Here is a 26,540-nt window from a genome sequence, read left to right on the forward strand (position 1 = left end):
TGAGTAATAATGGTAGGTGAATTTATTTCGAGCTTATATTTTTTTACTAACCAGACAGTTCTTTGGAAGCACATCCGAATTTGGGCCTTTTAATGAAAAGTGTAGTGGCCAAATGAATGATCATGTCCACTTTCTCACAAAAAGAGATAGAAACTTATTTTTATAACAATGGGTGACTTTGTTTGTGGTAATAAATTGTTTACTCTAACCAGCCAGATCACTTGAAGCATTTATTACCTATGGCCCTTGAATCATAAAAAATTTAAACAATGAAATTTGTCTGTTCTTTTACTGAAAGATTTTTTATTGTTTCATCATCAAACATTAATTGTTTAAATGTTTATGGGAATGTAATCTTGACCAAATTTGATAAACAGCTATGTCCCTTGGAGCATTTTGCTTCATTGCCTTTGAATTATCTGAATTAGACTCATCAACATTGCCCGCTCTCTTACTCGAACAGTTTAATCATATTGTCGTCAATTTTTATAATGTGCACAAATAGTTTTCAGCGATGCTGTTTTCAGAGAAAACCCGAGCTATTGTCATAGCCTGATTGTCGTCCGCCGTCCGCTGGCGTCATGCTAAAACCTTAACATTGGCTCTAACATCAAAGTGCTTCTACCTACAACTTTGAAACTTCATATGTAGATGCACCTTGATGAGTTCTACATGCCACACCCATTTTTGGGTCACTAGGTCAAAGGTCAAGGTCACTGTGCCCCCCCCCCCCAAAAAAAGAAATCTGACAAGCTTTTGCAGCCGAGCGTGGCACCTGTTATGCGGTGCTCATGTTTATATTATTGCATCTATTACAAGTAAATGTAAACCATACCTATAAACTGGCATTTTGTGTTAAAGCGAGATTATACGATTTCGCCAAATATTCATTAATTAATATATAATGTGTAAAAAAAATATTAAACATATATTTTAATGTAAATTAAAATATAAGTTAAGAAGAACATGTGCGGAAAAATGCGAAATAAGCCAGATATTTAATTTAGAAATCGAAAAAGGTCGAATTCGCCAGCATGTAAATCATGCATGTGCAATGTGAATCTAAATTTAGTCTAACGGTTCATTTAAATTCTTGCAACAATATCTATTCATTCGACACACAAACACTATCTAAAAAGACGAATGCTACGGTTATTGTAGGAAAATATGTACAAAATATCTTCGTCATAATCAGCTCGGGGCACTAATTTGTCTTTGCTGCATTTAATGAAATTCGTCTTCAATGTATAATTTTTCTTGCCTATTTTGTGTTATGGTTACATATTTTATCAATTTATTACAATTAAACACATATAAAAAATCGTATAATCTCGCTTTAAATGTTGGAAATCTTATTGTAATCATTTGTTTTCTGGAATCCTGCATTTTGGCAGGTTTTTCATTGTCTGATCTCAACCATTTTCTAAAAAATTGTGTCCTTTGACACTTTTGTTACAGTTTCTCATAGCAAGTTTTATTCCTTACCGATCTCTTTCATATTTGGCATGTAGGTACCTTGCATGGACCTCTACCTTTTGATGTGGTTTTAGGTCACTGGGGTCAAGGTCAAGGTCACCAAAGCAAATAATAGATTTTTTTAGGTGGTTATTAACACATAGATTGACAAAGCACATCATCGGGGAGCATACATCAGTTTCACTTATATTATTGTTTATGTTTTGATTCTTAAATATTCAATCACCTGCCGGTGAGCTGGTTTTATTGGTAATTCGATTTTACAGTAATCCCCTTTAATATTTTTATTTTACAGTATTGCCCCTGGATTTGTTTCAAGTCATCGTGTCATCGCTTCTCAATTGCGTCATACGATACACTTTCACTGTTCTTGGCTACTTTGATTTTTTTGACGTCGTCGCTTCTATATTGCTTCATGCGACACACTGTCACTGTTTTAGTCTACATGCATAGGTCATCGGGTTTAAAGCATTAAATTTTATTAATATTTTCTCTCTGACTGGCGTTTCTTGTTTTTCGATTTATTTTTTATTTTTTAGCAGTCACATAAACAACCAAGCTATGTTATATGAATCTTTTACAAGCATATTTGCTGCTTCTTCCTGTATTTGCGTGATGATGATCTGAAATATTAACATTATGATGCTATATTCTTAAATCTTTTTCTAAAAAGAACGGATACAGTTGACAATCGTTCGTAATTTCATTTCATCTTTCGTCAAAAAGTTGTAACTCTGTTGCTCTGGTCTCTTTCCTACCATTAAGTAGTTTAATGGTTTAAATTGAATGTGTTTTTATTCTCTTTTATTATTATTTAATTTTAGTTGCAATGCTATGAGGTTAAATTTTATTTATGCTTATATCATATGTATCGTGAATATTGCTGGGCAAAGTGTGAGGTTGAGCGCTCTTAAACCGGTTTAAACCCCCAATTCTTTGCATTGACCGTTCCAAGGCGGTGACCCCAGGTTTATTCTTATATGTGTTTATGTTATTTTGTATTGTGCTGTTATGTACTGTTTTTGCAATTGATCACTTGCCTTAAATAAAGGACCAACTTATTGTATATAATGAGAATGCAATACTGCTCCAGCAGCTGGAGTTTCACTTCTTTATATTTAAATGAAAAGACATTTATTAAATAAACAATGTATGGTTTTCATGCAACTGTGTATGTTTTTTTTTGTCATAATCGACCTGCATCATGTGAAAAAGGGTCCTATGCTATATGCAGCCAGTGCAGCTCCAAACCAGTCTGCACAACAGTGCATAAGACCCATTTTCGCGTTAAGCAGGTCAATTTATTAGCGAGGTTGTTTTCGGAGAAAACCCGAGCTATTGTCATCGCCAGTCGTGTCGTGTTGTCATGTCCGTCGGCGTCGTGCTAAATCCTTAACATTGGCTCTAAGATCAAAGTGCTTCCACCTTCAACTTTGAAACTTCATATGTAGATGCACCTTGATGAGTTCTACACGCCACACCCATTTTTGGGTCACAAGATCAAAGGTCAAGGTCACTGTGACCTCTAAAAAAATAAAAAAATTCTGACAAGCTTTCGCAGCCGAGCTTGGCACTCGTTATGCAGTGCTCTTGTTATCCCCCATCATAGGCAGAGGGATATTGTTTTGGCGTTGTCCATCCATCTGTACGTCCGTCCGTCCATCCTTCTGTCTGTCCGGCACTTTTGTGTCCGGAGCCATATCTTGGAAGTGCTTTGGCAGATTTCATTGCAACTTGGTATGAGTATATATATGGATAAAAGAGGATGATGCAGGCCAAATGGAATTGTTCACCATCTGTTAATAATAGAGTCATGGCCCTTTGTATCTTGATAAAATGCTTTTTTGTGTCCGGAGTCATATCTTGGAAGTGATTTGGCAGATTTCATTGAAACTTGGTATGAGTATATACATGGATAAGAGGATGATGCACGCCTAATGGCATTATACACCCTCTGTTAATAACGGAGTTATGGCCCTTTGTATCTGGAAAAAATCCTTTTTGTGTGTCAAATATAACACTTTTGTGTCCAGAAGCATATTTGCGGGGGATATCAATTCAACGAATTTGCTTGTTGAATATTGTACCAGTTATCACCCTATTCTGCTTCAGGTTTGTGAGAGGACTGATATCTGAGTTTGCCCACTTCATTCCACACTCGATAGACTTCGTTGACAGCATTCACGGTTTGAACATCAACAGGTAAGGTGTTCACACATACGTGTTACAAAAATGTTGTATGGCTAAGATTACAGACTCACATCGCATTATTGTTAACTGAAACAAGAATAATGTGTTAAGTTTAATATGTAGAAGCAATAAACATTGATAGAGATGCGATACAGTAATAATGATACAATAAAATGACAGGATACTCCGAATGAGATTGCTTGAGGTCTTGATTTCACTTTATTTTTAACTAAATAAAGATGAATCTTAATGACATACATGGCAGTTTTAATATTTTTTTGCTACACATAGAACTCAATAATTTTGTGTTGTTTTCTAAATCCATCTCTTGCTTATATAAAGATGAAATAAAAATCCTAGGTCACCAGTGTTGTTTATTTTTTATTTAAAAAACTGTTGTAAATAATCTATATCTAATACATTTATAAGTATAATTAACATTTGATACATACAACTTAAAAATCCACAACGTTTAAAAGAAACCCGACTGTTTTTCAGTGACATATTTGTGGAGACCCTGTCCTTGTTACATCAGCAAGTCATCATGGCCACTGGCGATCAGATCTACACCAGCTTTCCATACTACCTGCAGATCATGAAGAAAGTGGCTTCACAGCCGAAAATTAACCAGTCTGTATGTATACAATACATTTTTTTTTGTTTTGCTTGGACATTTTACCTGTATTATCAGTTTGTATCAGAAACTTCTGGCAAAATTCTAAGTTTTTGCAGATCTTATTCATAATCTAGTAAGAACTTACTAAAATTGTAAGTTGCAAGACGAATCCATCGCATGGTAGGCATTTTTTTATTCAAGAAATTTGTCACACAGTGACCATTTAATGTACATAAACTTTAAGTGTACTGTTTAAGATTTAATTTACCAGTATATGCTTTTCACTTACAAATTATTTGACAAATCATTTGTTGTAGTGCTAAACAAAAGCACATAACCGCATAAACCAATGTATACATGTATATGCAATTTCCTTTTATAATGTTATTGAGGGAACTTTGTTAATATTGCCACTTCATTCCATATTAATGATTTTATAATAACTCAGAGTACCCTGAAGTTTTTGAACTACCTGTCTGACAATGCCCAGGAAATTGATGACAGCAGCTGGCAACTCGGACACAACATCCTGGATATCTGCAGGAATGTGATCATCAATCAGGGGACACAACTCTACTACTCTGGTAATATTGTAAATCAGGGCTTCAACTCTTATAATCTGGTACTATTCTGAATCAGGATCAGCAATTCTTCTTCTCTGGTAATATTGCTAATACATGTATGTGGTTACAGCTCTACTTTTTATGCTCCCACAAAAAAATTTTGGGGAGTATATAGTCGCCGCTTTGTCTGTCCGTCCGTGTGTGCGTCCGTCCGTGCTCAAGTTTTGTCCGGGCTATTTTTCAGCAACTAAAGACCGGAATTCAATGAAACTTTATGGGAAGCTTCACTACCAAGAGGAGATGTGTGTATTATCAGCGGGTTCTGGTAGGATGATTTTTCACAGGGTTATGGCCCTTTGAAATTTTCCATTAACTGTACATATAGTTCAATTCTTTTCCGGGCTACAGAGTTATGGCCCTTTGAAATTTTCCGTTAACTGTACATATAGTGCAATTCTTGTCCGGGCTATTTCTCAGCAACTAATGACCGGAATTCAATGAAACTTTATGGGAAGCTTCACTACCAAGAGGAGATGTGCATATTATCAGTGGGTTCTGGTTGGATGATTTTTTTTACAGAGTTATGGCCCTTTGAAATTTTCCATTAACTGAACATTGTAGTGCAATTCTTGTCCGGGCTATTTCTCAGCAACTAATGACCGGAATTCAATGAACTTTATGGGAAGCTTCACTACCAAGAGGAGATGTGCATATTATCAGAAGGTTCTGGTTGGATGATTTTTCACAGAGTTTTGGCCCTTTGAAATTTTGTATAAAAAAATTCTTGTCCCCCTAACTACTGTGCCCTTAAGACGTTTCCTTTTATCTGAATATATTGTGCAACATTGTGACCAAAAAAAACTTTTGGGAGCATCACCCGTCTCTGACGGTTTCTTGTCTGGTTATGTTTTAAATCCGGGTCTGAACTCTTTAAGTCTGGTAATATTGTTAATATTTTTAATCAGGCGACACAATTACTACTCTAATAATATTGTTAATAATGCGCTGCAACTCTACTTCTCCGGAAACATTGACCATTTTCCATATTTAAGTTTGAGGTTTGATGTTTCAGCCACTTTTATTTCAGAATTGAGTAAAAATTTAGTCCAAAATATAATTCTATTACGAAAATTTCGCTTAATACAGAAATGTGCTTTAGATTTTCAGTATTTGTAATTTCTAGTGAACACTGAACCATTATTTTAAGCTCGGCTGTTTTAGGAGAAAACCCAAGGTTTTGTCATAGCCAGCTCGTCGTGTCGTGTCGTCTCCCATCCGCGTCGTGCTAAAACCTTAACATTTTGTTAATCTTTTGAACATTGGCTCTAAAATAAAAGTGCTTCCACCTACAACTTTTAAACTTCATATGTAGCTGCACCTTGATGAGTTCTACACGCCACACCTATTTTTCGGTGTCAAAGTCACTGTGACCTCTAATAAAAAAAAACATTCTGACAAGCTTTCATTTATTCAAAACTGCACCTGCAGCTGAGCATTGGCACCAGTTATGCGGTGCTATTGTTTAAGGTTTAGAAATTGTTAGCTAATTAGACTGCCCCATTGTATTGATATCATTAACAAACTGTGAGAGAGACATTCAGCCACTTTCATCATTGGTGCTATTGATTGATACATTAATAAACTCAAAATATCTCTGAAATATCTGACAAAGTAGTACAGGACAGAGAAGTGGTGCTAAAATTGCTACTTGGTCAGTTATTCTGTAGAAAATTTGATACTGGGTATAGGATAGTGTACACAGGTTAAAGTTGTGGGCATGCCAGCTTTATAAGAACAAAAATATGTTTTTTAAATTGTTAAACAAAACAGTTTCACTGTTTCATCTTAAATTGCAGAGAAATATGCAAAATTATTAATATTTGAAAACACATACAAATATAAAGAGTTCTATTTCAAATAGTAATGTAGGCATTATCCTACAGAGGATTTGTATTCATTATCTTATATTTATTTCCACATACAAAAGAGGAATTCTGTGACAAATCCTTAATTAGTGACTTCATTGATGAGATTAGGAAAATACAGCTCTGGCATCATGTTTTATGAATAGATCGCATATGTGTTGTTGTATTTATCATATAAAGTAAAGACTAATACATTGATTTTATATTTCATGAAATAAAATAATACAGAAAGTTATTTTATTAGGGAGGCTGTTTTCGGAGAAAATCCGCGGTATTGTCATAGCCTGCTCGCCGTCCGCCGGCGTCGTGCTAAAACCTTTACATTGGCTCTAAAATCAAAGTGCTTCCACCTACAACTTTGAAACTTCATATGTAGATGCACCTTGATGAGTTCTACAAGCCACACCTATTTTGGGTCACTAGGTCAAAGGTCAAGGTAACTGTGACCTCTAAAAAAAATAAAAAATTCTGACAAGCTTTTGCAGCCGAGCGTGGCACCCGTTATGCGGTGCTCTTGTTCTAATATTACATTAGTTATTGTCCTTTGAATAGCTAGGTTTTTCGTATATCAGCTTACAATATGTTTGACCAAGAAGGGGCCATATGATTGTCAACAAGTCTGTCTATTTATCTGTGGATAGTTTTTTGTCCTAGCCATGAATTTGCCATATTTCACTTGATTTTCAAATATATATTGGCAAATATCAGCCATCATAAGACGTGTCGATTGTGACATTTGTCTGCCTACCTCAAAAGTCAAGTTCACTTATAAAAGTCATTAAACTGTGGGAAATTTCCTGTCTCAGACATTGCTTCTCCATACAATGATTGATTCTGAAATGAGTTTTCCCCAATGCAATTAATAATTAGATGAATGTAACACTTGTCTCCCTACCTTAAAGGTCAAAGCTGCACTAAGGGTTTAAAGGGGCCTTTTCACGTTTTATTAAATTGACAAAATTAAAAAAAGTTGTTTCAGATTCGCAAATTTTCAATTTAGTTATTATATTTGTGGGGAAACAGAAATACTGAACATTAACCATGCTCTAAAATATCCATTATATGCATCTTTTACGATTTAAAAACCTGACAATTATAAAGCGTTGCAACACGAAACAATTGAATAATTTAGAGAGTTCTGTTGTTGTCGTTATATTTTGTGAAACTACGAGGATTGCTTATATAAAGTATAAAATACATCCCTCATTTTATGAGCACGGATGGCCGAGTGGTCTAGGCGGTAGATTTTTACTCCATGACACCAGGGGTCAGTGGTTTGAGCCCAGTTGAGGGTTCCTTTTTTTTTTTATTCTTGTTTTTTAACTGGAGCTTTTTAGATCCAATGTTTACATTTATCAATATAAAGCATTTAATGACAAACTTTAATACATGCAAAAATTTTGAGGTCAAAGGTGAAAGTTGGTCATAAAACAGCTTGTCTTAATTGTAACTATGTGATTCATCATGCTTTAAGGAGACAACTTACCGTTAATGAACGCCACGAGGACACGCAATTTCATGTGTAAAACCTGAATCACATTACTGTAGGTTGAAAGTCTGGCCATAAACAGCTAGTATGTAACATAAGGGGAGTTTTAAGGAAATATTGAAATGTGGAAACATCCATGCCTTAAAGACACATGTTTTTTTTTAGGACCTGTGATATTTTTATAATAAGTTCCTTAACTCCAACATTTATCTTAGAATTTTAACTCTGATATAATGATAAAATTTCAAGTCATGATTGTAAATCTAGTATAATTTTCAAGTTTTTCCAGGAAAGATCAAACTTAAGAATGGACAAGTTATTGAGCTCAGTTATTTCGTCACAACACTAGTGTTGCTAGCGTCAATCTCAGTTGAATCATATTACCAATATTGCCTATTTGTGTTTTATTAGACACCTTCTGATTAATACCTTGTTGACAGATGATGTTATGTGATCATCTAAGGTTTCATGTTGCTGTCAACAGGTATTGCTGTAAGCCAACACTTTCACACGCAGTCAGTCATTATTGCAGCAACATGAACTTACATGGATTGCTGTTACTATGCTTAGTGAAAGTTGTATTACGTTCACATCAATAGAATCTCTTCAATCTTGCAAAAAGTTCAGTTACGATGTTGACAGAACATAAACAATTTCATAAGATTTTTGAACAGTATTTTGTGGACTTTTGTTCATTTATATAATATATATATATAAACTTAATGGTATTATTTAAAATTATCTGATGCTTTTTAAACTTATTCGTAAAAAATATCAGAGCACAAATCAGAAATATTTTAGTTACATTAAATAGTAGTTCTGTTTAAACAGAGCTGTGTAGGGAATATAGTTCAACACTATCATAACTTTGTGTTAGCAATGTCAGGCTTTTCCAACAACAACAGTCAGCGTGGACATTTTCCGGATGTTTCTATTTCAACTCAGTCCAGTGGAAGTAACCCTCGACTTATTCATATTGATATTCCTGTCACAACTCTGTCCAGTGATTATTCGGATTATGAGTCCAAAAGTAAGTCTTACGTCTTAATAATTAACAGTACAGCTAACAAAAGCTAAAAAAGTTTGTATTAACAAAGTCTCTTCTTTGCTATCCATAAGTTTTAGGCGTATTCAAAAACTTGCAAAACCAAGATATCAATATTGTCACTGTGTCTATTTTATACAAATATTTTGTCACACAAAATTTCATAGCATTCGTAATAAATGTTAAATCATGCATGCTTTAAACCTTTGGCATCTTGATCTGGAAGACATATAATGGGATTTCTGTCTGCATGTCTGTTATATTGTCAATCCAAATTAATCTGAATGTTTGGTTTTGTCTCTCACAAAATTACGTCAACATATTACAGAGCCTTCACAGTGGTTTGTTTGACCATTCCTAATCCTCCTTTGGCCCACCATGATAATAATTTAGCATTAAACACTTAATACCATCCAGTTTGTGTTCATTTGAGGTATCCACGAAGATGTCCAACACTTAAATTATCATTAAGTCACTGCTGTAACTTACATTACAGATTCATCGCAACTGAATGCCAACAGCAGATTTCCTGTGTATGCATTCATTCTATCAGCAGCAGTGGTGGTGCCAGCATTTGCTGTAATTACCAGGTCTCTGCACCAGCTGTGCAGAAGAAAGGTGAAGGCTGGTGACAACCATATCTTGTGTTATACTTGGATGGTCGTTTTTTTGCTCCTTGCCTCCATATTGAATATCATCAACTTGTTCGACAATGTGGCAAACAATCGGGTATTCCGGAAATCCAGCCGTTCTTGTTACTATGTATACGTTTTTCAAGGGTCATTGACTACTACAACAGGACTTATAATCTGCTTTCTGGGACTGGACAATCTGTTGAACGTGCTTCACAAAGGAAGGTTTTGTTGTTTATGCAATATCACGAAGGGAAGAATCCATGTGATATGCATATCACTCCTTGTCATGAGCATTTTCTTGAATGACATTCCAGATGTGCTTGGTGTTACGAAGCACACCCTTGTATTCTATTGCTGGAAAGGCAGTGCTTTTGGCAACCAGACATTGTTTGTTGGGCAGATAGAGATTGCTATGCAGTTGGTTATCATAACCCTTATGATCATCATTTGCATTGTGGTGCGACAACTGGCTAGAAAGAATTTACGCACAAACTGTAAGGTTACAACACCTGATTTTCTTCTTGATCCAGATGATACAGATGAATTTAAACTGAAATACATTAATCAACGTGATAAGGTGCACGTGCTTATTATGGAGGCTTCAGATGAAAATGGTAAAATATTGGTAGAAGAGAACAAAATAATTGAACAGAATATCAAACCAATATTACCTGGGAGTAGCATTAGGCGTAGTCGACGAGTTGCTACAAATGATGCAGAAGAAAGCTCAAAGTCTTCTGGTAACCTTTCTGATTATGGACTGACAATGCCTGACGATCACAATGAGCTGAATAGACACAGTCTATCAATCAGACAGTCAGTGTTCTTGGGACACAAACATTTGTCATGTATGTATCAGTTTTATATAACCCTGTTTGGATATTGTCTATGAACATGGCTTAAGCACTAGGGATTTTGATTTGTCTTTTTTATCATTTAAATTTGTATTGATTGATTTTACCCAGTTTACAAGCTTCAACTAAAGGTCTTTCTTATGTTCATGTTCAAAAGAAGCAACCAATCATATTGCTTTAGAATCTATAAAATGATAACATATTAAAAAACTAAAAATTTGTCAGAAATATTTTATTATATTTTTTTTAATGAGAGAGGTTTACTGTAAGATGCTAACACTAAGATGTTAATTCCTAATGATCTTTTCCTGCAGTATGTTGATAAGTTTTTTGTTCAAGATTTTCAGAGAAATCTTACAATTTATATGATTTTGAATTCAATGAAGTTTATCTGTCACCAAAGTAACTATTTTATGCATGCTCTATGGCAGATAGAAGACCTTTCAAGAGCGACTCAGACATAGGAAGAAAACCCCACCACAGACAAACAATATCTCCCGAGATAAGCAGACTTCGAGCACTAGAGATGTTTATGCCCGGAGAATTTGGCGATATGAAAGAGAGGTTGATAGCAGATGAGAGTTCAAGTGAAGAGGAAACTTTATTTACAGACAGGCAGTGAAGGATACTTCAATCTGAGCTTGCCTTCAGGCAGTAAGAAATGTCGCAGCAACACAGAGTGTAACAATTATGATGAAGATGACGATGACAGTGATGTCTTTGTTGGCATTGATAATATTGAGTTGAAGACCCTGCCACAAAGAGTCATGGAAGAAACAGTAACATGTAAGAGAATTACATTTTCAGAGTCTGGCAAATGCATCAGAAGGAAAAAAGTGTAATTTTTACATGAGATCATGTTCTGAAAAGGGCATCTTAAAGAAAGAAAGATATGTTGAACAAATGAAAGCCTGTTCATATTGACCCAGTTGTTAATATTTTGAAGACACCAGTTATTGATGATGGTGGTGCAAATGATCAATTGACACATGGGCATGGTGACTCCTCTTATGGGGATCATTCTTTAGTTTCGGTCAGTGTCCATAAAGATGAAGGTTCACCCAAGTCTGAAGTTATTGATCTTGTTGGGTGTAATAAAAGTGACCAGGACAGGATATCTAGAAATATGGGCGCTGAAGACTGCTTAGAATTGCATGAAAAGGCAGAAGAATCGAAAGAGGTTAATGAGAAAAAAGCTAACGAGAGTAAGCCGGTGAGTTTTAAGCAAGACTTTGAATCTAAGACAAGTGAGGCTGCAATGAACGGAGATAAGGAAAAACATGTGCAGCCAATTACGAGTTTTACTGCAATTTCTCCAAGAGACAACCCTCAAGAACAAAGTAGCAGGAAGACAGAAAGACTCACAAATAATAAAAATGAGAGCACAATTGAAGTTATATCGGACAAAAGTACAGAAGAAAGGATCAATGTGGAAGAAGGTAATTGTGAGATGGTTAAGGAGGTTCTAACATACAAAGAATTCTACAAGAAGTATATGAAGAAGCCGGTCTATGATGTTACCTGCCTCATGTTGTGCTACACGCTCTGTATGACAACAGAGCTGGGGCTGGACTTGTACAGGGTGATGAGGAACCAGACTATCATACAGACAGACATTGACGGATTGGTGTTGGTCATATCGGATGCCACATTTGGCTTGCTGTCCTTAATGATATCCTCTGTGTTCTTGAAGAGGTTTTGGAAGAGACGTGACAAGCCACTGCAAAAAGAAGAGCTGCCACCAAGTTGAAAAGGGAAACATTGTCAAATAGAAATTATCATATTTGTTTACGTGTTGTTTTCTTTGTTGCAAAATTCTATTGTTTATTTGTCTGTAAAACAATAACATAATCATTGTTTGTTTATTGCTACATGACTTCTCTTGATGTAGGAAACTCATAACAATATGAACAACTGATTTTATATCCACTTATTAATGAGCCCTGTCATGCAAAAATAAGTTTTATGCTTAATGCATCCAGCCTTTCTCCAGATGAGCCGGTGGCTTTTTTGTTGACAATTTTGATGATGTTAAAACCCAATTTTAGGAAAATGTTAGTAAAATATTTCTGCTGAGAGAAACCACTCCATCACTCATGATAGATTTTGTTTTATGCCTGACCATATACATTAGTTGATATTCCTATATATGTATGTATTTAATCATGTATTGAATCAACCTAAGGACAAATCAATATTTTTATTACAATAACAATTTGAATGCTAGTAGTTTATTTAGAGTATATTTGGTCATTTTTATGTGGTGTTTTTCTTTTTTTCCAGTATTTTATTGTGATTGTACAATATGTCATTATGAAGTATTGGTAACATTAATAAAGCATTATAATAACTTAAGTTTGAACACTGTTTAAATTGATGGCATATGGGTATCTACTTCCCACACGTTAAAGTAAGCAACTGGACCACCATTATTGCAAATGGGGTGCCATTTGCAATTTTATATTGTAACAAGAAAAGCAATATCAGAAATTTGTTTTTTACATAAATGATGTAACATAGGCAGTTGAAGTACACATTACTGATATGATTTTCGTAGGGAAATACAATCACTATGAATAACCTAATAAAATGAAATCAGGACAACCAATATGAAGCTAAATAGTATTATATAATGAATTGATTAAAGGCAAATACAACTAAATTATAAAAGTAAATAATGATATTTGCACAGGAGACCATGTATGTATACATGTACATGTATATGCATTTTTCAGAAGAATCTTAATATGATTTTTATGACATTTTATGTTATGACCCTATGGTAAACTTAAATGCAAACGTAATGATACAAACTTAAAATTAATTATCATTTTGTGTATTGTGATTTATTTATTTTTTTGTGGTGAAACAAACAATGTTACACTGTTTCATGTTAAAATTCTAAATGAAACTTGTGTATAACAGACTTTCTTTGCCGGAATCATAGTATTGTATAGTTCTTTGCACTAGTTTTTGTAAAATCTGATATACTATGTTATAGTACAATGTAAATAACTTGACATAGATTCACAATTGTTAAACCTTAATGAGAAATCATTTTAATTAAATGCAAATCAAAGCTATGCAAATTCCAAAAGACAAATGGCTCAAAATAATAAGGTCACACATAAATAACAGTATTATTAACTTAATGCTTAGTTAGAATCAAGTCCATTGATTTTCACTTTCATGTGTCCTACGTCATGTCTGGCAGATCTGTAGTAGAGTGTCAAATTTGCTCGGGAAGAGAAGAGCATTAGCCTCAGTAATCATCCTGCCCGCTCTTAGAATTTCTTGCACATGCGCTGAAAACATAATGGAATAACACAAAAATGTTGCTACAATATGTAATCAACTTACTGATGTAAACAATAAATATATATGAGAGTTTAAAATTAAATAAATGATATTACGCAACATATTTTGTGTAAAGTGAAATTCAATAGAAGAATTGTGCTTCTGATAGGTTTAAACCATGTGTTGTTTCTATTGCAAGTCAATAATCCGAAGTTAAATAAATATGTTCATTGATATTTCATAATATACGTATCAGCATGCTTTTAGTTTCAAGGTTGTTGTCACAATTAAGTTTATCCCTGATGTTGTTTTTTTAAACATCATTTCAATCACACAGCTCTACAACAACTAACCTCTGACACTATTTAACTCTTCTGTAGACACATTCCTCAAAATAAAAAAGAATACACCAGAGACCTTATATTAACCTCCAGAATTGCTTGGCCTAAGCCCTTTTCAATATTTGTATATTACTAAAATCTTCAGTTGAAAACAAACACTTATAAAATTATGCACAGATGTTTGCAAAAATGTCCTAATCAATCAATTTATAAATAATATATTGCAAAAAAACAATCAACCAGCCACCAAGATGCAAGATCAACATTGTTTGAAACATCTAGTGCAGCCTGACCTTCCTGCATTTTGTACTCTCCAGGCAAAAAAAACTGTCACCTATTAAAGAAAGACATGTTTGTTTACTTATTGGGAGCAATAGTTTAGGTGAGGTTCGGTTCTGCAAAGTATATCATGAAAAAAGAAAAATAACATGAACACCACCATTTTTGGTAAGTACATAAATAAAATAGACATTTCTTATAAAAATCCCTCTTTAAATAGGACACAATAAAATATCATTCCATAGAGAATTCCACATTTCAGTATAGAACCAAATAAGATGTTAAGCATACAATTTGTACTCTTCTAGGCGATCTCAATACAGTTTTAGGCTTGTGTGCAAGAAATAATTCAGGGTAAGGTAAGTAAGTAAAAAGTATGTGTATGTGTAGCTACTGTATATATTTAACCAGGTTTTTGGCGGGCGGGCGGGCGGAACAAGCTTGTCAGGGCCATAACTTTGTCATTAATTGTGAGATTTTAAAATCATTTGGCACATTTGTTCACCATCATTGGACGGTGTGTCGCGCGAAAGAATTACGTCCATATCTCCAAGGTCAAGGTCACACTTTGAGTTCAAAGGTCAAAAATGGCCATAAATGAGCTTGTCCGGGCCATAACTATGTCGTTCATTGTGAGATGTTAAAATCATTTGGCACATTTGTTCACCATCATTGGATGGTGTGTCGCGCAAAAGACTTTTTTCAAATTGAAATCAAGGTTGCCACGAGTAAAAATAGATTTAATTTTAAACAAGGGGGCTAACAATGCACATTTTGAATTGTCTCCCTTTATCAGAATTTTTTTTAAATGAAAACCTGGTTTTGTGACAATTTTGTCCCTTGTTTATTTCGTAAAAGACTTTATTGTCATCATGCAAGATCACTTACCCATACCTATAATTCTGACCAGCAATTTAACAGATATCTGCCACTTGTTGCTCTTCTAAATTTTTGGCTAAAGTTTGAGTAAAATTTAGATTACCATTTGAGTGCATCAACTTAACATATTCTGCAGGTATTCGAATATATTTAGAACTAGAATACAACAGATTAAGTGCAAGTTAATTGTTGAATGCTCTTTATTATTCTCAAGGAATAACTGTGTTGCCCAGTAGAAATGACCTTGTTGACTTTCAGAAATGACCTCCAGGAGTGAAATTGCTGAACTAGGAATAATCTTTGTCCCCTAAATATGTGAGAATGGCCTTTGTTGACTTCTTATTATATAAAAAAAACTGAATTGACCTCTATTCTAGCAGATCATTATGAGCTGTTGTGATTAGAAATGACCTTTCTTGTCTACTAGGAATTACCTTTGTTGACCCCTAGAATGTAGGAATGACCTTGGTCGACCCCTGTTCTTGCAGATCTGTGTGAGCTGCTGTACTCACTGCTGACAGACTACAACAACACTGATGTACAGGACCAGGCCAAGCTGTACTATTGTCTGCTGATCGCTGCAGCAGACAGCAAGGTGGGGGCCTGACTTTTGATTTATCTCTTTACTAGCAATTGGTCCTTTCATTTGTTTGGACCCTGTATTCTAAGACGAATATAATCATATGAATGCATATCTCAACAACATATTTTATGTATTGTACATGCTATCCATTTATATCACGCACAACACAGTTTTAAAGGGTGGTATTTGGGTGTAACTGATTTTTGGGTGCAGCTATTTTGGTTTTTATTTCCAGGGAATATCTTGATCAACTTGAAACTTCATATGCACGTAGATTTTGATGGAAATTGCACAAGACACATAAATCTGTTTTCCCTATTTTGAGAGATATTACCCTTTGTTTATTCTAGCATTCAAATTATTGCCGAAGGACATTTCCAAAATTGTATGAGGTATTAACTTAAAATTGTATATCGTCGCTGTCGTTCTCAAACCTTGTACCTACAAAATGCCAACTTTTTAGGAGAGAGAAAAAACACTCACATTTTTTATAACGATGTTTTAGAAAGTGAATATCTGTAAAAATACCAAACAAATGAAGCTGCAAAATACGGTATAAGCTGTAGACGCGTAAGACATACTGATATTCAGAAATGGTAGCTACACTATTTCGTCACGACAGTTTTGTCATTTTCATGAGGTACGACAATTCATCCTGATAGGAGACCTCGTAGCTGCAAATTAAAAAAAGTTTTTGTCAAATTTGTCCAAACGAAATGATGTACCTATAGGTGAAATGACTTAGCAATAATCACTACGACTTTTTGCCCGACAAAAAACTCAACAATCAAACTACAACATTTCGTTATGTGGCTTTTTCAAGGGCTCTGATTGGCGTAGAGCTATGAGATATAGCCCAAAAAAAAAGCGCCAGACTTCATATATTCGGAAAAGACAAAAAAATAAATTTGAAAATTTTGGAGCTACGAGGTTTGAGAATGACAGCAACGATATATAGGCAGATCTCATTGAGATGATGTGCAATATACAGAAAACATAAGACTTATTGTTCTGTTTTCTAATGTATTGCTGTTTGTTAATTTGTTATTAAATTTTATTGGGAGAATATCTTGAACACTATAAATAGTAACTTGAAACTTCATAAACTGTAACTCCTATTTCCAATATTACGCGGATGATGAGGTCCAAGCCATGAACCTGCGTTATTAACCTACCACATTTTAAGGTTAGGTTCCTATATTGCATGACACCTGCATACATGAACTTGTCAAATCATCAAGCTTATTATAATATAAAAACTGAGTGCAAATAAAGACTTTTTTAGACCTTCATTTGTATTCAATAATGGATATTATCACACTTGAACTGCTTTATGCTTCCTGAATTGGTTAGCCTCTCATTGATTGTAATGGGGAAATTAAGCACAATGATGGTCGCCACCATTTGTATTCCCCCCCTGATCTAATGATCGGGGTCATATTGTTTTTGGCCTGTCCGTCTGTCTGTCATTGTATGTGTGTGTCTGTGTATCTGTGTGTCTGTCCCAAAACTTAAAACTTGGTCAAAACTTTTGTAATATAATAAGATAGCAACTTGATATTTGGCATGCATGCATATCTCATGAAGCTGCACATTTTTAGTGGTGAAAGGTCAAGGTCATCCTTCAAGGTCAAAGGTCAGATATATGACTTCAAAGTGTCACAGTAGCGGGAATTGTGTTTCACAAATACAGCTCTTGTTTAATTTTGTGAAAACATTTTAGACAGAAATGGAAGGTTGGTAAAAATAAAATGGGATCTATTACCTCACCGCTTCGTATTCCATTTCACGTTAATATGGCGCACATCTAAGGGCCTTCAGTGGGTTTCCTTTTTCTTAAATATTGCACAAAAACAAAGGTGAACTGAACATATCATAGAAAGAAACAATCACGGTCAGTATATTGGATATTTCAGGTGAAGTCAGTCCTGCAGCCCACACAGCGTGCAGTAGACTCGATGAGCCAAGCTTTGTCATCGCTACTACCAGGTCAATATAAGCAGTGTCATGCAAAAAAAGGGTCTTATGTCTAATCCAGCAAGCGTAGCCGACATGAGCTATCCTGTCTACTTATGGGACCCTTGTGTAACTTTATATCAGACACTGGCAGACAGCTTAGCTACTGACAGGGCTGTGCGCAGACTGTACTTTTGTAATTTATCTTGAAATTTAAAAAGCACTTAATACAAATGTATACCATGAGGACATTGTATATTGCCTAAAGACTTGTCTTCATATCTACTCTCACGGTAGAGGTTCTGTTGCTAGCTAGAAAGCCAAAGTCACACATACAGGAAAAATGTAAAATTTGGCCATAATGAAGCTTATCGAGACTCTTCATTTTTTATCATCAAATTTTAAACAACAAGCCACAAATGTTCATCTGAAGACGGTGTGTTGCATTTAATAGACCCATGTCCCTGGCTTAAAGTTAAAGGTCTCTCAAAGTGAAACTGCAATTTGATAGTTCATAATGCAATTTTTAAATAACTTAATAAACATGTTCACCATGTGGAGACAATGTGTCGGGAACGACCCATGTTCCAAGCTACATATCAAGTTGACTCTAAATGTCAAATTTGAGTTTTTTACAGCCTGTTCAGACTTATATTTCATTATTCATCATCAAAAAATTAAAACTTCATTACCAGAAATTTTCACCATAGAGATGACATGGTAACTGTAAGACCTTTATCCATAGCTAAAAAGTAAAGGGCACACTTAAAGGTCAAAGTTGCAGTTTCACCACAATCCAGCTTTTCAGAACTGTAACTTAATCTTTCATCATCCAACTGTAAAATTATTTACCACCAATGCTCATTATATGGACAAGATGTTTAACAGGTAAGTCCTGCGCCCGATGGTCAAAGGCAAAACATGGAAATGGTATAGATTGTTCAATAATTTTAAGCACTCTTGACAATGTGCTTGACATGTTGCAAGTATACATAGTATAGACCAACAAGTATATTAAATTGTCTAATTTTTATTTCAGGGACCACGGGGAAATCCTCACTGGCCAAGATAGTTCATATGGAGGGACCGGTGTTCACATGGGAAAGGTATTACAGTTCACAGCGGTGTTATGGATTGGGTTTCACCTCTCCTTGCAGAGAAAATGAGTTTGATCCGTATTTGGAATTTTTATGCTCCCCAAAAATTTATTTTGGGGGGAGCATATAGTCGCCGCTTCGTCTGTCTGTCCGTCCGTGTGTCTGTGTGTCTGTCCGTGCACAATTTTTGTCCGGGCTATTTCTCAGCAACTAATGACCGGAATTCAATGAAACTTTATGGGAAGCTTCACTACTAAGAGGAGATGTGCATATTATCAGCGGGTTCTGGTCGGATGATTTTTCACAGAGTTATAGCCCTTTGAAATTTTCCATTAACTGTACAAATAGTGCAATTCTTGTCCGGGCTATTTCTCAGCAACTAATGACTGGAATTCAATGAAACTTTATGGGAAACTTCACTACCAAGAGGAGATGTGCATATTATCAGCCGGTTCTCGTTGGATGATTTTTCACAGAGTTATGGCCCTTTGAAATTTTCCGTTGTACATATAGTGCAATTCTTGTCCGGGCTATTTCTCAGCAACTAATGACTGGAATTCAATGAAAATTTATGGGAAGCTTCACTACCAAGAGGAGATATGCATATTATCAGCTGGTTCTCGTAGGATGATTTTTCACAGAGTTATGGCCCTTTGAAATTTTCCATTGTACATATAGTGCAATTCTTGTCCGAGCTATTTCTCAGCAACTTATTACAGGAATTCAATGAAACTTTATGGGAAGCTTCACTACCTACACGAGATGTGCATATTATCAGCCGGTTATGGTCGGATGATTTTTCACAGAGTTATGGCCCTTTAAATTTTTTTATTAACTGTACATATAGTGCAATTCTTGTCCGGGCTATTTCTCCCCAACTACTGACTGGAATTCAATGAAGCTTTATGGGAAGCTTAACTACCTTGAGGAGATGCGCATGTTATTTGTGGGTTCTGGTTAGATGATTTATTTAGAGAGTTATGGCCCTTTGAAATTTTTAAGTTGCTAAACCATCCATCTTATTATTTTGTCCAAAGTTATGCCCCTCAAGACATTTCCTTTTATCTGAATATATAGTGCAATATTGTGACAAAAAAAAATATAGGGAGCATCATCCGTCTCCGACGGTTTCTTGTTGGAATGAACAGCACCAAGAATTAGTTTCTTTAAGGATACATTTGTGAAAGTTTCACTTAAGCCTATGAGTTGTATTACAATGAAGTTAAAATAAGTTTATTTCAACTTAAAGTAATGGTGTTAAATTTTCATTCTCCAAATTTCTTTATTCTCTGGGCATCAGATAATGCAAAGAGACAAAGCTAGTAGGATATTAACTTGCTAGCTTTTGAACAATATTAACATGTCCACATCATTTGACATAATTTTGACCTGGACATTAGCTTACTTTCGGAATAACACTATTACAGAATGTCAAAGCTTTGAGTAAAACCTAAATGGCTTAATATAAAAACTGCTTACTAAAAAACTTTTAATCTTCCATTCAACACTCTGCAAACTCACATCACCTGACTTAATTTTGAGATTAATATTGGCCCTTGTTTTGGGCATAGGCTTAATCTAATTGGGAAATGAATCAATACAGACAAGGCTTCCATCTGAGGCATGTTTGCTTATTGAATGCAACATCTGTGTGTGATGAACAAATTGTTTGATTATATTGTATGGCATATTCAAATATTTATGTAAATAAGTTAAAATGTGAATGTGCACATAAAAATGTACATAATAAAAGTAAAACTTTCAGTGTAATACCTTCAAAATTCTAGCTCCACTACAAATTCCAATGATTTCAACATGATACTAATGTTGAAGTGTGTGTTGTAGGCTGTGTGTAACCCCTCAGTGGTTTGTTAGTGACACTTCAACACAGACAAGTGAGCAATCCCCAGGTTAGTGCTGTTTTGTAATCACTTGTATATAATATTTGTTCAATAAGTTTTTACGGGTTTTCTTGCTTCTTGTATCTGAAATATACTACATTTGTTTATTAATCTAGAACATTATTAGTCATTAGTTTGTCTAATTTGCATATTGTGCTCTACCCTAAATTGCTTAATACTTGTGGATTGATTTATTTTGCTTGTATACAGTGTAGTTTTCAGGAATTTAGTTCGAACAAAAAAAGCTTCTTAATAAATAGAATATCTGGTTGGTGACTTTATATCAAATGATATCAGGCTCCTTATTATGGCAAGCCTAGTTTTTTCTCAACGCCATATCAGACTTTTCACATGTAATCAAAGGTCTCTTACCTTTATATTATATTACCCAGACATTTCTTTGTATCAGCTGCAAATGATTGTAAAATGTTAGTTGATATAAATGTAATGTTTTACACCAAGGTATCTGTTTATGTCTCCAGATTCTGTGGCTGAGTATATTAAGAGGCTGTCAACATTGGAAGTTGTGGTAGAAGTGAAGTGCAGACTTCACCTGGTAATAACATCAAACTTGCATAAACCGAACAGTTTAGCTTGACTATTCATTGAATAGTTCCAGTTATACTTCTCAACTGTTTGTTGGTGTCTGTGCAATGCTATGGTTAAGGTTAACTTGCAAAAACTCAACTTCTCTTAAAGTTTAGTACTAAAATCCGTTTTATTATTTGTGTAAAACAACATGTCTCTACTTTGTCTACAGATAATCGATTCAAATTGTGCACATGTGTTTAAATCGTAATAAATAAGTCACTAACCAACACCTATAACTGTGACCAGCCTTTAAGTAGAATTTTACCTCTTTTAATATTACTTAGAAAAGGTTTTTGTTAAAATTGAAGTTAACATATGCTTTAAACTTTATCAGAATAATGCTCCTTTTGTAAAAAATTAGGAAAATTTGTCTATGTGCTAACAAGTCCTTTTCATCCAAGATGCAGACTAACGAATGGTGCAAAAACAATAACAAACAATCACAGTTTTGTTAGACAGCTTGTATAAAGTATCATTATTTTGCATGCTACACCACAACACTTTCAAAAAAGTGTTTTTCTACAGGTGGACGCATGCAGCTTTCCAGCTGTCCACGCAGTGTCCATCAGTGTGGAGGATTCCTTGACCTTCCAGCATATACCCAGTAAGTTCCATGGGCCATAGCAACAAGGCTCTTTATGTCTTTATAAGGATATTTTTCCAATCAATTTTCCTTATGAAAGTCAATAATTTTATGCATGAAATGTAGCAAAATGATTCAATATTGTGTTCTTATAATATGGCAAAATGAATCAATATTTGTATGCACCGGTAGGTTGGCATATAGCAGTTGAACTGTCTGTCAGTCCGTCTGTCTGTCAGTCAGTCTGTCCGTCCGATTACTTTAACATTGCCCATTACTTTTGCAATATTGAAGATATTAACTTGATATTTGGCATGCATGTGTATCTCATGGAACTGCACATTTTGAGTGGTGAAAGGTCAAGGTCATCCTTCACGGTCCAAGGTCAAATACAAATGTATATGGCTTCAAAGCAGGGCTGTAGGGAGCATTGTGTTTCTGACAAACACATCTCTTGTCCTATGTTAATATGGCAAAATGAATCTATAACTATGCTTTATATGGAAAAATAAACCAATATTTTTTGTATTATGCTTGTTTTGTAAACATGTGTATTTCATTTATAAAGCATGTGTTAATAGAAAAATTAGTTTAAATTAACAGACTAAAGGAATTTCTTTATGTTACTGGTAAACAATTTGCTAAAATTACAGTAAACATCTCAATATTAGCTTTTGGGATAATGACCCAGATATTTCGGGAATTTTTTTTGGCTTTTTTTTTATCTGTGTTAAATCAAGTATTTGTTTACAAAATGACTATGATAAAACTAGCTAATCTGTTATAAAATCTTGATTGTTTGTTTATTTTACTAATAAGAGGACTCTACATATGACAAATACAAACAAAATAAAAAATATTGTTTTATTTCGAATTTATTATTTTTTTCCAGGACTTTGAGAAAATAAAAGAAAGGTGTATGAATAGAAAGTGCTCAAGTTTTAATACTTTATTCAATTTTATTATTTCAGAAGTCCATGTGCCATGTATTAGCAAAGGAGGTTAGTTGATTTAAGTGACTTATTGTTGCTTTTCATCCTTTTCCTTTTGGGCTCTGTTTATGTCCCCCACCACTATAGTTGGGGACATATTGTTTTTGCCCTGTCTGTTGGTTGGTTGGCTGGTTTGTTTGCTCCAGCTTTAACATTTTGCCATAACTTTTGCAATATTCAAGAAAGCAACTTCATATTTGGAATGCATGTGTATCTCATGGAGCTGCATATTTTGAGTGGTGAAAGGTCAAGGTCAACCTTCAAGGTCAAAGGTAAAACAAAACAAAGCCAAGGAAAGTAATAAGTTTTAAAGGAAGATAATTATCTGAACCTGCCAAGTGAGATTTAAAAAAATCAAAGCAGCACAGTAGGGGACATAGTGTTTCTGACAAACACATGTCTTGTTTAAGTATACAGTAAAACAAACAATATTTGATACAAATATCAGCTCAGGGTATGAACATATAATAACATGTGTACTTTTATATGAGTTAAGAATTGGTCAGATATTATCAAAATAACGACTTGGTGGTATGCCCCATAGCTGGGAAGGCATATGAGCTGCTTCATGCAAAAATTGGTATTATTCTGTATGTGGCCAGAATTGCTTTAGACCAGCCTGTGCAGTCTAGGAAAGAATAACCCTGTCCATAATAATCACACAAGATTTTCCTGGTCTCATTACCTGACAGGGTAACTCCTCACCAGACTGCGCAAATGGGCAGGCTGGTCTGAAGTTATACTTAACCCATATGGAATAAGATCCATTTTAATGACACTGCTCATATAGCTGTTTTCATGCGGCTGAATTGCCGTTTATGACAAGTATACCCAAAAAGTTATAGATGTTCAATTGTGTGGAAGATTGTGTTTGCTTTTCATATGGGAAGGTATGTCATGTTTTATTATCATTTGAATAATGCATGCTTATAATTATTTGCATAAATCTCTTCAAAGATAAGCAACACTTTTTTGCAGCACACCATGACACTGTTCTGAAAGTAAAGCCCCTGCAAGCCATCCCAATAGCACTAAACAGCTTGTAAGTGAAATATAAGTACCGGTATAGATAATGAGCAACTCATGCTCCCAATCACAGGATCTTGATATTTAAAATCAACATTTAAACTTTTATCTCATGTCATGCAGAATACTTTTTGATCAATTGATAAGTTAGATTGCAAATAGTGAATTAATGCATATAAGGTCAGTGATGGTTCAAATCCAGTCAGCAGACATTTTTTTTAAAAAGTTAAATAATGTCATGGAAATATACAAGATGATGTCAATAAATACAGTTAAGCTAAGTTTAGTCTTGTTAGTTAATTATTACTAGGAAAAGATTGATGCTCAGTAAGAAAAATAAATTGTATGATTTCTTACTGACGGTGCACAATTTATAAAGGGTAGTAAAGTAATATCTTTCCTGTCATCACACTGCACAGGTCAGTAAAAAGCAGTAGCATCATGATATAAGTACAATATCTCAACAATATTTATTCCAACATGATACACCAATATTCAATTGTTATATAAAATTCATTCAGATATGTAAACTGCATGACAAAATATTAAAACTAGAGTTGTGATGTCATCACTTGAAAGATTTCCAGAGACTGACATTTCTCAATCATCTGTTTCAGTGTAGACTTCTGTGCCGACACAAAGCAGACGTTTACCACCAGCATGCCAGCTGTCACTGTGGAGTTTGTGCATTTCATGCTGCCATTACCTTGGAAACAGAGCAAGGAATTCAAATTTGAAGAATTGTGGAACTATGTGGTTGAACCTTACAATGATAAGCCGTATGTGTGACTTCTATTATATATTTAGAGGAAATTCCAATTCAGTTTATTACAGCTAGATTATATTGGTTTACACCTGGAGTTGTTGTGGTAGAGTTATGATATTTTAAGTGTACACATCAATAGAGTGTAACATAACTGCAAATAAGTCAATTTACAGCCACAGAGTGTTGTATTGAACAAAAGTGAGTTAATAAAAGTTGTTATATTCAGTATAATCCGGCAGCCATTAAGACCTCGAGTTAGTTATTCAAAATTGTTCAATTTCAGGGTAGTTCAATATAGCCTTGGTTGGATAACATTAAAAGGGAAGGCATAATTTGGGTTATTATATATCTTAAAAATATGATTGTAGAAGGATTCGTAGTTTATTGTCCCCTACCGGTTTCATCGGAGGGGACTTATGGTTTGCGCTCTGTCTGTCAGTCCGTCAGTCAGTCACAGTTTTCTGGATCCTGCGATAACTTTAAAAGTTCTTAATATTTTTTCATGAAACTTGAAACATGGATAGATGGCAATATGGACATTATGCACATCATTTCATTTTTGTTCTTACGTAAAAAATTCTGGTTGCTATGGCAACAACAAAAAAATCTGACAATGGTGGAATTTCTGACAATGGTAGGGGACATATATTGCTTGGCAATAGTCTTGTTTCATTTCTAGCTTTAGTAGTTAACAAATAGCTATAGCTATACTACTCACCGAATTATCATCATTGTTGTAATGTTTTGTTATGATTTGTGCAACACAACACCATATTTCTGTATCTACTATAGATATTTAATAGAAACATAATGCATGCTGTTTAGTCATGATGCAATGCTTCTAATCCAGACCTGCTAATCAGCAAAAATATGCATCTAAATATGGTTAATATCTGGAGATTTACATATACATGTAGTGTTAGTACTAAAGATACTCAATTTTGAGTTTGGTTGTAAAATGTATTACATATATAATGAAATTCCTGTTTTATAACTCACTGCTTTTAATACACAATATTTTCAGGAAAGGTCTAAAATCTGTGAAGTTGTTTGAAGTGACTGCTGAGCAGTTTATGAAAATCCATCATCAACGCCTGGCCAAATATCTGGTGTCTTCCTCACCTGGTGACAATGTTTTTTTGTTTTGTTTGCATGGTAGAATACTGATCTTTGCCTTCTTTTAATGTTTCGTGTATGGCATATTTTAACACATTACATTTTGCAAACAGTTGCATATTTTTTTCGATGTATATCAGGGTGGTTTCAAATTTGGGAAATAATGAAAAAGTACTGAGAAGTATTTGATGAGACAATTCATGGAAACAAATATGTTAATTAGTAAATAGTCTTGGGGAAAATTATAAAAGTATCAAATATCAAAATATTTTAAATCAAAGAAATATTTCAAATTCAAAAAAGAGTCTTAGAATTATTTGAAACAATACAGATGTGATGT

General features: G+C 34.5%; 2 protein-coding genes across 8 annotated transcripts in view; both read left to right on the forward strand.

Moving 5' to 3' along the window:
• The window catches only part of LOC127877681 (AP-5 complex subunit beta-1-like), a 67,290-nt gene that overhangs the window by 39,115 nt on the left and 1,635 nt on the right, over positions 1–26,540 (forward strand). For all 6 annotated transcript variants that reach the window (XR_008048523.1, XR_008048524.1, XR_008048525.1 and 3 more), the window contains exons 12-24: positions 3,589–3,678; positions 4,165–4,300; positions 4,731–4,866; positions 16,078–16,184; positions 18,089–18,161; positions 19,168–19,234; positions 21,071–21,135; positions 21,609–21,682; positions 22,243–22,321; positions 23,272–23,301; positions 24,271–24,334; positions 24,936–25,097; positions 26,109–26,209. Coding sequence is in view for 2 of the 6 variants with exons in the window: in XM_052423794.1 (XP_052279754.1) it covers positions 3,589–3,678; positions 4,165–4,300; positions 4,731–4,866; positions 16,078–16,184; positions 18,089–18,161; positions 19,168–19,234; positions 21,071–21,135; positions 21,609–21,682; positions 22,243–22,321; positions 23,272–23,301; positions 24,271–24,334; positions 24,936–25,097; positions 26,109–26,209 (1,184 nt within the window). In the remaining 4 variants the exon portion in view is untranslated. The remainder of the gene's footprint in view (positions 1–3,588; positions 3,679–4,164; positions 4,301–4,730; positions 4,867–16,077; positions 16,185–18,088; positions 18,162–19,167; positions 19,235–21,070; positions 21,136–21,608; positions 21,683–22,242; positions 22,322–23,271; positions 23,302–24,270; positions 24,335–24,935; positions 25,098–26,108; positions 26,210–26,540) is intronic.
• Positions 9,707–13,476, forward strand: LOC127877685 (uncharacterized). Of its 2 annotated transcripts, none has more exons than XM_052423802.1 (2): positions 9,707–10,787; positions 11,225–13,476. In XM_052423802.1, the coding sequence occupies exons 1-2, from the start codon at positions 9,962–9,964 to the stop codon at positions 11,413–11,415; spliced, it is 1,017 nt and encodes a 338-aa protein (XP_052279762.1). In that variant the 5' UTR covers positions 9,707–9,961; the 3' UTR covers positions 11,416–13,476. Both variants share the same exon structure in this region, with proteins under 2 accessions (XP_052279762.1, XP_052279763.1).

This window comes from Dreissena polymorpha, chromosome 4 (genome assembly GCF_020536995.1).
Source record: "Dreissena polymorpha isolate Duluth1 chromosome 4, UMN_Dpol_1.0, whole genome shotgun sequence".
NCBI lineage: Eukaryota > Metazoa > Mollusca > Bivalvia > Myida > Dreissenidae > Dreissena > Dreissena polymorpha.

Bases quoted from the DNA above. Each gene is read 5' to 3' on its own strand.
- LOC127877685 (XM_052423802.1), top strand. From the start codon at position 9,962: ATGGTCGTTTTTTTGCTCCTTGCCTCCATATTGAATATCATCAACTTG. The intron at 10,788-11,224 runs GTATGTATCAGT...GCTCTATGGCAG, and splicing joins GGGACACAAACATTTGTCAT to ATAGAAGACCTTTCAAGAGC.